We start from the raw sequence: 13,479 nt of genomic DNA, 5'->3' as shown, positions 1-13,479 counted from the left end.
ATAAAAAAATAGGACTGAGGGTGTAGCTTGGAGGTAGAAAACCTCTGGGTTTCATCCCCAGTTCACACACACACACACACACACGTTCATATATGTGTGAACTAGTAAGCAGTCCAGCAGCAGGCCTTGGACTTGTGATCCTTCCGTTTCAGGCTCCCAAGTAGCTGAGATAACAGCCATGTGCCACCGGACCCAAACATTTTACATTTTAGTAGGTATTGCCTAATTGTCTTTAAAAAAATGTGGAACCTCTTTACACTCTAGCCAAGAAATGTAACCTTGGTAAATTATTAATTTGGCTTTTAAAGTGTTTGCTTCATAAGGTTAGCTGATCCTGGTCTTTGTTTAACTCTGCTCAATAAGAGTGAATTGGTTGGTAAAGTAAAAGCAGCATTCCTTGGTTTAACTACCTGGTATTTATTTATGTGGCTCCTCCTGTTATCACAGGAATTTTAGTTAATTTAGTCATTAATAAGCAGACTTGACTCCTAGGAGAGGGCCTTGCAGACCAGTGGACATCATTTCACAGATGAATGTCAGAAAGAGTTGAGTGGGCATACTGAACAGGAGGCTGTCCCTGAAAATGTGAAATTTATTTCAAGTCTAAAGGGTCGGTGGAAATTACCTGGACAAAGGGCAGTTTGGGAATGGGTGTGGGCAGAGAACTTTTTTTCTGTACTGGGGATTAAACCTAGAGGCAGTCTTACTCTGAGCTACACCCTTACCCTGGGTGTGTGTGTGTATACACATACATATACATATAACTTTAAAATAGGGTCTAAGTTGTGGAGGGTCTCACTAAGTTGCTGAGGCTGTTCTCAACCCCTGGATCCTCCTGTCTCAGACTTCCAGGCATTGAGATATTGAGATTACAGGGCTACACCACCATGTCTGCTGGCGTTTTAAGCAGAAGAAATATCATGTGTAAAGGCCCAGTGCCGGGTCCATTTAGAATTTGTGTTGGTCAAGGATGTGGATCAAGTTTGGCACCCTTGAGAGAGGCAGATTCTGAATTAGAGACCAAATAAATGAGATCTCAAACAGAGAACCCTTAAGTAGAAGGGTTGTAAAAGGGATGGAGGCGTTCCAAGGCAAATGCTAACAAGTTGCAAATAATCTTAAGGAAAGAAGGGAAAAAGGCACCTAGTGAAGTCAGTTTTATTTATTTGTTTATTTATTGCGGTACTGGGGATGGAACCCAGGGGCATTCGACCTCCAAGCTACACCCCCAGCCCTATTTTTTTATTCTTTATTTTGAATGGGTCTCACTGAGTTGCAGAGGGCCTCACTAAAGTAGCTGAGGCTGTCTGCAAACTGAGACCCTCCTGTCTCAGCCTCCCAAATGCTGAGATTACACCCTGCCTGGCTCAGTTTAGATTTTTTTTTTTTTTCCAGTACTGGGGATGGAACCCAGGGGCATTCTACCTCTGAGCTACACCCCAGCCCTATTTTTTATTCTTTATTTTGAAACAGGGTCTCACTGAGTTGCCAGGGGCCTAAGTAGCTGAGGCTGTCTGCAAACTGCGATCCTCCTGTCTTAGCCTCCCAAATGCTGGGATGACAAGTGTGCACCACCTGGTGCCTGGCTTTCAGTTTAGATTTTTAGGCTGACTTATCCTTATCCAAAGTTGGAAGGAGGGCAGGTAACTAGGGAGGAATACTGTGGAGCAGCCGGAATAGATCAGAAGTGCTCAGGGATGCCCAGGCCCCAATGTGCTAAGCCTGTAAAACCAAAAGAGCCTTTGAAGCTCTGTTTGCAGTAAGAAAAGTGAAAAGATAATGCTTCTAGCAGTATGGGGTGGGGGACACAACCTCACCATCTCTACAAAGATGTTACGTCATATCGTGCAGTTAGGCTATGTGTTAGAGTGTAACACAATATGTGTAATGTTGTAACACATATTGTGCATTTCAACAGTGAACAGGTTCTATGCCAAGCACATTAGGTAGTTTATTTTATTCCATGTTAACACTTTGAAGTTTCTCCTCATTTTTACTGTGGTGAAACTAAGTCTCAGGGAGGTTGAATAACTGGCCCGAGGTTACAGAGGTGAGTGGCGGAGCTGGCTGGGTGTATTAGGACTCCTAAACCAGCACACTGAGAAAGCACACACAGCACACACAGCATACTGAGAAAGGCGGGACGAGGGGAGAGGGCAGGGTGGGCTGGTGCCACACACGCGCACACACACAGAAGAAGGGGCCCCTCTCAGAAAGACAGACCTGAGCTGGCCTACTGGAGTCACTGCATGCTTGTTCTGTGACTTCTGACTTAATCTCACTGATCTTTAGTTCCCATCTGGAAGACGACGGGACAGAAATAACAATTACCTTGCGCTGTTGGAATGGGTATTCAAAATAAGCATAGAGCCTGTTTAGCACAATGCAGGGGCTTAATAAGTTTGGTGGGGTTTTTTTTTTTTTTTTTTTTTTTTTTTTTTTTTTTTTTTTGTTTTGCGGGTTTGGGGGTGGAACCCAGGGCATTTGACCTCCAAGCTATTTTTTATTCTTTATTTTGAAACGGACTCACTGAGTTACGGAGGGCCTCACTAAGTAGCGGAGGCTGTCTGCGAACCGTGATCCTCTGGTCTCAGTCTCCCAAATGCTGGGATTACAAGCGTGTGCCATCACGCCTGGCTTGTTTATTTTTTTAATTTTTTTAATTTTTTTATTTTAAGAGTGAAGGTATAGCACCCATAGCTATCCTTTTTTTTTTTTTTTTTTTAACATATGACAACTTTGTGATCCGTGAATGAATGATATGTGGTAGCCCTGTGTTTGAAGTCAGTCTCAGGATAAACATTAATATGGCTGAGCTCTTCCCAATTTACACATGATATTTTATGCACTTTAATTTTTTAGTCCTGTGGATTGAACTCAGGGGCATTCTAATCTGAGCTACTCCTTTAGCCCTTTTTATTTTGAAACAGGACCTTGCTAAGTTACTGAGGATCTCACTAAATTGCTGAGGCTGTCCTCAAACCTGCAATTCTTGTTTCAGCCTCCCAAGTACTGGGATTCCAGGTGTGTGCCACCATGCCCAGCACCCGGTTTATTTCATTCACTCTAAACCTCTCACTGTACTGCTCTGAAGCAAGGAACAGGGCTGAGATTCCACACTGTACAGGTGTGAAAAACAGGCTGGGAGGAGTTAGTTGCCTAAAGTTTTCTTTGTTTTTTTGTTTTTTTGTTTTGCTGGTCTAGAGATGAAACTCAGAGGCATTTGACCTCCGAGCTACACCCCTGCCCAATATTTTATTCTTTATTTTGAAACAGGGTCTCACTAAGTTACGGAGGGCCTCACTAAGTAGCTGAGGCTGTCTGTGAACCGCGATCCTCCATTCTCAGCCTCCCAAATGCTGGGATTACAAGCGTGCGCCACCACGCCTGGCTTGCCTAAAGTTTTATAGCTAAAATAACATCTTTTACTTTTGTGTGTCTCTGTATGGTACTGGAAATTGAATCCAGGGGCATCCTACTTCTGAGCTACATCCTCAGCCCTGTTTTATTTTTATTTTTATTTTATTTTTATTGCCTTGCTAGGTTGATGAGATTCTCACTGCTTACTAAGGCTATCCTTGAACTTGCAATTCTCTTGTCTCAGCCTTCTAAGTCCTGGGATTACAAGCGTGTACCACCACGCCTGGCTAACATTTTTATTGTTTTCTGTTGAGATTAGTAGGTTGATTAGTAGCGTATTAGTATTGATTTCTGCAGGACTTTTTTTTCTCTTTTGGTGGTGCAGGGATTGAACCTAGGGGCATTCTGTCTCTGAGTTATACCCCCAGCCCTTTTTTTTGAAACAGGGTCTCACTATGTTGCCGAGGGTGCCACTAAGTTGTTGAGGCTGTTCTCAAACCTATAATCCTCCTGTCTCAGCCTCCCAAGTACTGGGATTCAAGGCATGCACCACCACACCTGACTCTGCAGGACATTTGACACAGTCAGGCTGTCTCTAAGAACAAAACAGCAAGTCCGAGTGAGGTTCAGTTGGGCGGCTATTGCAGGTTGAACTCCTGGACCCAAGGAGTGGATGATGATGGAGCGTGGCCCAGGACAGGTCACATTTGTGTTGACCTTGGCTGAACAACCCAGGAATCTTGCTCACTATCTCACACACACCAGGAGCTTTGGCTTGCCAGGACTGGGACTCCTGTAGACCAAGGGGCCGGAGATCAACGATGAATCGTGTGGAACTGATGAGGGGTTTTTTTTTTTTTTTTTTTTTTTTTTGTGGTGGTGGTACTGGGAGTGGAACCCAGAGGCTTTCTACCTCCGGGCTATACCCCCAGACCTATTTTATACTTTATTTGGAAACAGGGTCTCACTAAGTTGCTGAGAGCCTCACTAAGTAGCTGAGGCTGACTTTGAACCTGAGCGATCCACCTGTCTCAGCATCCCAGGCACGGGGATTACAGGTGCACGCCACCAAGTCCAGATCTGATGAGGATTTTAAATCAAGATTAAGGTCAGGTTCTGCATCCAGGTTCAGAAAACCGAGTCAAGAGCTTCCTAAACCTGCGATCCTTCTGTTTCAGCCTCCCAAGTACTGGGTTTGCTGAGATTCAGAAAACTGAGGGCTCACGAGCTGTTGATGAGAAACAGTGAGGCAAGCCACGGCATAGCACAGGGCGCTTAGCACAGTGCTTGTTCATGCCTGGAAGGCATCAGGCAGCATCGTTACCCAGAAGGTGCATTCTGTGTCAGCGTGTGTGTGTGTGTTGCTGGGGATCAGATCCAGAGCCTTATGCTTGCTAGGCAAGTGCTCTACCAAGCTCTATCGCCAGCACCAACATATTCTGTCCCCATCCTTCATTTATTTATTTATTTATTTATTTATCTATTTATTTATTTTGTGGTACTGGGGGTGGAACCCAGGGGCATTCTGCGTCCGAGCGACACCCCCAGCCCTACCTATTTTTTGGTCTTTATTTTGAAACAGGGTCTCACTAAGTTGCAAAGGGCATCTCTAAGGAGCAGATGCTAGCCTCGAACCTGCAGTCCTCCTGTTTCAGCCTTCCAAATGCTGGATTACAAGCATGTGCCACCACCCTTCTTTTCCTTCTTTCTTTTTTATTTATATGGTTCTTAAGTGTATTTTTTTGGTATTGACATATAGACTATTGTTTACTTAACTAGTCCCTTACTTTTGGGAGTGGAACTTTACCTTTTCCTAGTTCTGTAATTAGGGTTACAATTGGTTTTCCTACCAGGAGAGACAGGCTAGGTATTGTTATACTCATTTTTATTTCTAAGCAAACTGATGTTAAGAGCAATTGATTTGCAAAAACAAAATAGGCATATACAGACATGGAAAGATATGTAAGCCATATTAGAAAGAAGCAAATTTCAGACTGTTTGCATAGTTTCTTTTTTGTGCAGAACACAGGGGGGCTGTGTGTTTATCAGTGCAGAGTGGTACTAAGTAGAAATGGCACTCAGAGCTTTATGTAATGTCAGATGGGTGGTTGAGGATTGCAGTTTGAAGCCAGCCTGGACAACATTGTCTTAAAAAATAAAAAGGAGCTGGGCATGGTGGCGCACGCTTGTAATCCCAGTATTTGGGAGGCTGAGACAGGAGGATCATGGTTCTCGGACAGCCTCAGCTACTTAGTGAGGCCCTCCGCAACTTAGTGAGACCCTATTTCAAAAAAGAAAAAATAGAGCTGTGTAGTTCAGAGGTAGAATGCCCCTGGGTTCCATCCCCAGTACTGAATGAATGAATGAATGAATGAATGAAGAGAGAGGGCTAACGATGTGTCTCATTGGTACATCTCAGCGTGTTGCTGGGTTCAAGCTCTAGTACCACAAAAAAACAAAAGCAAACAAACAAAAAGACCCAGAATAGCATTGCTTGCCACATTCTGTTCTGAGTGTGGTGGCGCTTGCCTGGAATTCCAGGACTTGGGAGGCTGAGACGGGAGGCACACAGGTAAGGCTAGGGATGGATCTTGGAAGTGGAATTCTCCTGAGTTCAGTTCTGCGTACATACAAAAGAAATCCCTCAGGAAGTCCACTCACTGCCCGCTCAGGGCGAGCACAGGCGCCCCCTCCTGTTTGTACTGGAAATTGAACCCAGGGCCATTCTATCTCCCAGCCACACCTTCAGCCCTGCCTTATATTTTTCTTTTGAAACAGGATCTCCCTAGGTTGAGGAGATTCTCACTTGCAGTTCTCCTCTCAGCCTCCTGAGAACAAAGATTACAGAGTGCGCCACCCCTGGCGAGGCCCCCCCATTTTGGTGTTGGGACAAGGAAATGTGCAGTGCTCGTGCTTATTTACCCTTCCATCAGGTCAACAGATATAGGCCGTGTTGCTAACATGTTCTTGGAAAGAGATGAGCAAGATGGGCGAGGCTTGGGCCCCCCCTCAAGGAACGTGTGGGTGGGTGGCAGCTGCGCTTCGGGCGATGCTTCACAGGTGAATGTGCTTTCACACACGGCCCTCCCCGACCTCCCCCGGGGCACTAGAGCTGCTATATCCCATTTTCTGACGCCAACAGAGACGGTTCTCTTGAGTCGATACTCGGCTTGCGTGGTAGAACCTGACGCGGGCCCTGTGGTTCTGACGCGAACCCCTCGCGCTGTCTCCTTTCCCAGCTGGCTTCCTCGTGGCTGCTTTGTCGCTTTCCCTCAGGAGAGGAAACCGGGCAGCTCTCGTTCCTTGGCTGTTCAGTTTTCTCACCGTGCTCAGCAGCACCTCGGGATGGACTCCGAACTCCGTTGACGGTTGCTGCCATCTTTGTTTTTGCAGAAAGCCCTGGGTGTGCGGCAGTACCATGTGGCCTCAGTCCTGTGCCAGCGGGCCAAGGTGGCCATGAGCCACTTTGAGCCCAATGAGTTCATCCGCTATGACCTGCTGGAGAAGAACATTAACATTGTTCGCAAAAGGTAAGGCTGCGGCTAGGAGCTCAGGGCGGGGTTGAGCGGCGCCTTCTGTAGCCTAGGAGGTGCAGGGCGAGGGAAGGTGGCAGAATCATGTATTCAGGCCGTGAAGGTCCCTGCAGAGGAAAGGCATGTAGGTCTTCTCCATCTCTGCCAGGGAAGAGCCTTGTTGTCCAGAAGGCTGAGATCTGGGCATAGGGGAGGGCTCACGTCTGCTTTGGTGCTGCGGCCCAAACCTCTCAACCTGTTCAGGGCTGGTGACTGGAGAATCATCTTTATTTCCTCTTCAGTGCAGAGGCCCAGAGAATTCAGGCCCGGGAGCCAGAAGAAAGCAGAGTGAGCATCTTAGATGTGTCTGTTGTGGGCTTGCAGTTCCTCGCTTGGTGACAGGCTTTGCCTGCTGTCCTGGGCGTCAGGTCCTGGGCTAGTTGCTGCCACAAGAAGGGAGAATAAGGTGCTACAGGAGGAGGAGGGGCCCGCACTGCCCTGGAGAGGGACCAGCGGCAGATGGGGCTCTGCCCTTGCCTGCCTGGTGACCTCCGCGACTGACCAGGCTGGGAGGGGATGGGCCTGAGTGCTCTCTGCACAGCTGGGGGAACTTGCTCGAGGCCGTCCTGGGGAGTGGTGGGACCTCATGCCCATGCGACCAACGCAGGGATCACCAGGGTCCCGTGCTCCCGACACCCCACTCGCTCTTTTTTCTTTTTCTTCTATCGGGGATTGAGCCTAGGGACATTTTACCACTGAACGACACCCGCCATGCCCTATTTTATTTTTTATTTTGAAACAGGGTCTTGCTAAATTACTGCACTCTGGCCTCAAACCTACAATCCTGTCTCAGCCTCCCAAGTACCCGGATCTCCGGCCTGTACCACCACACTTGGCTTTGTTTTATTTACTTTTTGTGATTGAACTCAGGGCCTCGTACATGCAAAGCAAGCACTCTACCACTGAGATATATCCCAGCCCTTTTTATTTACTTTGAGACAGCGTCTGGCTAGGTTATCCAGGTTGGCATCAAAATTGTGATCTCCCACTGGGCGTGGTGGCGCACGCTTGCAATCTCAGTGCTTGGGAGGCTGAGACAGGAGGATCGCGCAGGTTCGAAGCCAGCCTCAGCTACTTACTGAGGCTCTCAGCAACTTAGTGAGACCCTGTTTCCAAATAAAATTTAAAATAGGTCTGGGAGCATAGCCTAGAGGTAGAAAAGCCCCTGGGTTCTACCCCCAGTACCACCAAAAAAATAAAATTGTGATCTTCCTGTCTAAGCCTCCTAAATTGCTGGGATTACAAGCATCTATCACTGTGCAAAGTCTTTTTTTTTTTTTTTTTTTCCAGTACTAGGAATTGAACCCAGGGCATTCTCCCTCCGAGCTTTTTTTTTTTTTTTTGAAACAGGGTCTCACTAAGTTATGGGGGGCCTCACTAAGTAGCTAAGGCTGGCTGCACACCTGCGATCCTCCTGTCTCAGCCTCCCAAATACTTGGATTACAAGCATGTGCCACTGTGCCCTGCTCACAAAGTCAGTGTTCAGGGTAAGAACTATCTTTTTATTTATTTTTAAAATTTTTTTAGTAGTCCTAGAAATAGAATCCAAAGCCAGGTGTGGTGGTGCACACTTGTAATCCCAGTATTTGGGAGGCTGAGACAAGAGGATCACAGTTTGCAGGCAGCCTCAGCTACTTTAGTGAGGCCCTCTGAAACTCAATGAGACCCCATTTCAAAATAAAGAATAAAAACTAGGGCTGGGGGTGTAGCTCGGAGGTAGAATGCCCCTGGGTTCCATCCCCAGTATTGCAAAATGAATGAATGAATGAATAAATACATAAATAAAAATAAAGCCAAACCAGGCATGGTGGCACACCCCTGTAATCCCAGTACATGGGAGGCTAACACAGGATGATCATAGGTTTGAGCACAGCCTCAGCAAGTAGTTAGACTCATCACCCTAGTGAGACCTTGTTTCAAAATAAAAACTAGGGCTGGGGGTGTAGCTTGGAAGTAGAAGGCCCCTGGGTTCCATCCCCAGTACCACAGACAAAAAAGTAAGATAAATATGAATCAGAGCCTGGTGTGGTGGCACAGACCTGTCTGTAGTCCCAGTTCCGGGGAGGCTAAGACAGAAGGATCACAGGTTTGAGAAATAAAATAGGAACCAGATATGGTGGTGAGACAGGAGAATTGCAGGTTTGAAGCCAGTCTCAACAACTTAACGAGACCATTTCAAAATAAAAAGTAAAAGTGCTACAACACAAAAGTAAGACAAAAGTGATAAAAGTGCTAGCTGTTACTTCTTGCAGTCAAGCCTGCACTTTAGAGGCCGGCTGGCCCGGCTCCTTGAGGAGGGCAGTCATTTATGTGGTTCCGCAGGTCAGGTCTGAACCCAGCCTCTGATTCTCAGCTGGATGCTCTTTCCCTCGGTGTCAAAAAGGCCTGTCCTGCTGGCTGTAATTGTAATTTTCCTGCTTCCTAGGAGCTCTGAGTTGGGTCTCTGCTTCCAGACGGTGGGAGGCAGAGCCAGAGTGTGCGGGCTGCTCTGTGTGGGCAGCAGCAGGTGTCTGGAGGGAGCTAGTGGTGGGAGGCTGGTCCCTGACCCGACAGAGCTGGGTCTAGGGCGTGGGAGTCCTGGTGGAGGCTGTGCCCCTGTAGGGCTGGGCTTGCGCTGCCACTGTAGCCCTGATGAGGAAAGGGACTGGGGCCTAAGGAGGGAGGAGCCGGGAGAGAGGGGGCTGTGTCTGTGCTGAGCGCTGGCTGCCGGCCTCTCCGCGGGGCAGAGCGAGAACGGGAGCAGCTATGGGAAGGCCTCCTGAGAGGGAGCCGGCGCTGGATGGCGGTGGCAGCAGGGCGTGCGAAGGGGCTGCTGACATGACCAGAGGCTGTGGGGAGAGGGCGCGGGGGAGAAGACAGAGAAACAGAGGGCTCCAAGGTGACTGGGGCTCAGGCAGCAAACTTGAGCTGTTAGCGTTTCTGTGTTAAGCCTGTGTGTCCCCTTGGTTCATTAAATGACAAGAATATGCTAGACATTAAGTGATGAGATGTGTACTCGATAAGTACTTACTAGATAACAGTGCTTAATAGGGAGGGAACGTCAACCCTGTCGTCTCTTAGGATGTTGTCATTCACTTAATTAAAGTGATTTTGGGAGCGGGGCGTGGTGGCGCACGCTTGTAATCCCAGCATTCGGGAGGCTGAGACTGGAGGATCGCGGTTCGTGGACAGCCTCAGCTACTTAGTGAGGCCTCTGCAACTCAGTGAGACCCTGTTTCAAAATAAAGAATAAAAAATAGGGCAGGGAGTGTAGCCCGGAGGTCAAATGTCCCTGGGTTCCATCCCCAGACCCGCAAAAATAAAAAATAAAATAAAAAAAAATAAAGTGATTTTGGAGCACTTCATGAATGCCAGGTGCCGTGCCCTGTGCAGGAGGTGCCACAGGGAGCAGGACTGATTTGTGCCCAGTTGACTAGACCTCGAGTCCTTGGCAGGCTCCGCTCCCCCATGCCGCCTGTTCCCTTCACCTCCAGGTTGAACCGGCCCCTGACCCTCTCAGAGAAGATCGTGTATGGACACCTGGACGACCCGGTCAACCAGGAGATCGAGCGGGGCAAGACGTACCTGCGGCTCCGGCCCGACCGCGTCGCTATGCAGGACGCCACAGCCCAGATGGCCATGCTGCAGTTCATCAGCAGCGGGCTGCCCAAGGTGGCCGTGCCATCCACCATCCACTGTGACCATCTGATAGAGGCCCAGCTGGGAGGCGAGAAAGACCTGCGCCGGGCCAAGGTGAGCCCAGAGGCGCGTGGGGGCGGGTGGCGGGGGTGAGGTTGGGTGAAAGGCAGAGCCTTCCGCCGGGGACATCAGGGCAGCGCCGCCAAGTTCTCCCCAATGGGATGGAACCCAGGTCCTTGCGCCTGCTAGGCGAGCAGTCTTCCACACCCCAGCAGGGCCCTTTAGTTGTTGTTGTTGTTTTGTGGTACTGGGGATTAAAGTCAGGGATATTCTGCCTCCAAACTATACTCCCATTATGTTTGTTGTTTGTTTGTTTGTTTGCAGTAATGGGAGTGGAATTCAGGGGCATTCTACCTCCGAGCTACACCCCCAGACCTATTTAAAAAAATTTTTTTTGAAACAGGGTCTCACTGAGTTGCAAAGGGCCTCACTAAGTATCTGAGGCTGTCTGCGAATCCAGATGTTCCTGTTTCAGCCTCCCGAATGCTGGGATTACAAGTGTGTGCCACCCTTGTCTGGCTTCCATTATGTTTATCTTGAAACATATTACTAAATTGTCAAGGCTGACCTCGAACCCCTTTTTCAAAATAAAAGGCTGGGATAGCTGGGCGTGGTGGTGCACACTTGTAATCCCACCACGTGGGAGGCTGAGACAGGAGGATCGCACAGGTTCAAAGCCAGCCTCAGCTACTTAGTGAGCCTCTCAGAAATTTAGTGAGACCCTGTTTCCAAATAAAATATAAAATAGGTCTGGGAGTATAGCCTGGAGGTAGAAAAGCACCTGGGTTCCACTCCCAGTACCACCAAAAAATAAATAAAATAAAAGGCTGGGATATATTGTTCAATCCCTAGTACCATAAAAAGAAAGAAAAGTGCTGCTGACCCCACGTGATGGACTGTCCTGCCAGGTGCTTGGGGTAGGGCGGCCAAAGTCCCTTTCTGCCCAAGCAGCGAGGCGCTCTTCTTGCTGGCATCACACGTGCCTGGGAGCTGGGCTGGTGGTCACTCCGGGCACCATGCAGTTGAGGCCCATGACCATGGGCGGGCATGCCTAGGGCGCAGCCTGGTCCCAGCTCCCGCTCTACTGCTGTCTCATGCTGACTAACCTCCTTTAGGGTCCTTTCTTGTTCTGAGTTTGGCCTGACTAGACGCAAATGGCCGTGTGCTATGCCAGAGAAATCTGTCTGTGAGCTTCCCACCTTCCTATAAAAGCAAATCCCTGCTCCTCCTCCCAGGCACAGCTCTCGGCCTCCCTCCTCCAGCCCTCCCAGAGAGGCCTTTGCACTCTCTGCCCCCTGGGGAGTGGACGCCAAGGGGGTCCATTGGCAGGAGCTGAATGCTGGCAGGGCTTTGCCCACTGGCACAGGGCAGGCCATGTGATTGGAAGTGCCGTGGCTCCAGGGTCAGCGCTCACAGAGCCACTCGGACCATGGGAACCACTCGGGGCAGTCTTCCCACCCCAGCCTGCTTTCCCCAGGCCCCACTCTGGTCGCATGGTGCTCTGACAGGGAGTCCTGCGCCTGCCTGCTGTGGTGTTCTTGTCAGCAGCAGAGTGGGGGTCAGGGGCTGCTCACACGGCCAGAGGCCTGGGTCTTCAGCCCTGGGACAAGTGTCTACAGCAGGGCCACGGTCCTGTGGGGCTGCCCCTCCCCTTGCTCTATGGGTTCTGAGATGAGATTCTCAGAATGACAGGACTTCAGAGCCCATTCCCTGGTTTCTGCAAGTGTTTATTGAGCAGTTGTTACACGTGGAGTGCTGTTAGGTGCTGGGGTTCAGTAAGAAGACGACAGAGGGGCAAGGCGCACCTCAGGGACAACCAGTAGGGAGGTGGGTGCTGAACAGTCGCAGACATCGGTAACTAAAATTTTCAGTAGATGTTAGGAAGAGAAAGTCCACCACTTTGCGAGTATAAAAAAAGAGGTCTGATTTAGACTTTAGGGGTGTGTGGCTTCTTTGAGGATAACAATATAAGGTAAAACCTGAACAAATAAGTTCACTGGAGGAAGAACATTCTAGATAGAATAGCATATGCAAAGGCCCCAAGACAGGAAGAAACTTGGTACATTTGTGGAATAAAGAAGGTACCTGTAGGTCTTGAGCTGTGTAAGAGAGGTAGGTCTGAGGGGCCAGGGGTAGGCAGGGCCTTGACGGCTGGGGATGGGGTGTTTCCACCGTCCTAGCAAATAAGGAAACTGAGACACAGGACACGGCGGGGACTTGGTCTAGACCCATCTCCCGGCCAGGTGTCATAGTCCTGGAGCTGTCTCTGCTTCCATCTCCCTGGGCCTGCCAGCTGAGACTGGGCCAACTCCCAACCCTTGTGGAAACATTTTTCAAGGCCTTTAAAAGAAGGCCTGGTGTGGGGAGTGTGGAGAGAGGAGAGCCTGCAGTCACCCCGGATGCAGCTGTGTTACTAATCTCTTTACTGCTTGTCTCCATAGGACATAAACCAGGAAGTGTATAATTTCCTTGCATCTGCGGGTGCCAAGTATGGTGTGGGCTTCTGGAGGCCTGGATCTGGAATTATTCACCAGGTAAAGAGTGCTCGGCTCGCTTTTTTTTTTCCAGTGCTGTGGATCAAACATAAGAGTCTGCTACTGAGCTCCTCCCAGTTCCCTAACAGCATATTATCTTCTGTGTTGTTTTTCTCATGAGTGCTAAGTATATTGCGTAGGTAGCTGACATTTCACAGGCACATGCTCTGTGTCAGATCTAGGCTTAGTTCTTTTTTGTGTGCGTGGTTCTGGGGATTGAACCCTGGGCCATTCTACCTCTGAGCTACACTCCTAGCCCCATTTTATTTTTTTTTTATTTTGAAACAGTCTCACTAAGTTGTGGAGGGCCTAAGTTGCTGAGGCTGGCCAAGAAC

General features: G+C 49.0%; 1 protein-coding gene across 1 annotated transcript in view; it reads left to right on the top strand.

The window, feature by feature from the left end:
- Nucleotides 1-13,479, top strand: part of ACO2 (aconitase 2) — a gene marked incomplete at its 3' end in the record, with an annotated part of 48,705 nt that overhangs the window by 20,636 nt on the left and 14,590 nt on the right. The window contains exons 2-4 of the mRNA XM_080705057.1: nucleotides 6,754-6,890; nucleotides 10,406-10,664; nucleotides 13,052-13,144. Coding sequence (XP_080561183.1) covers nucleotides 6,754-6,890; nucleotides 10,406-10,664; nucleotides 13,052-13,144 — 489 coding nt within the window. The remainder of the gene's footprint in view (nucleotides 1-6,753; nucleotides 6,891-10,405; nucleotides 10,665-13,051; nucleotides 13,145-13,479) is intronic.

This window comes from Muscardinus avellanarius, assembly GCF_963383645.1.
Source record: "Muscardinus avellanarius genome assembly, chromosome: 11".
Lineage (NCBI taxonomy): Eukaryota > Metazoa > Chordata > Mammalia > Rodentia > Gliridae > Muscardinus > Muscardinus avellanarius.
This window is presented reverse-complemented; position numbering and strand designations above follow the sequence as displayed.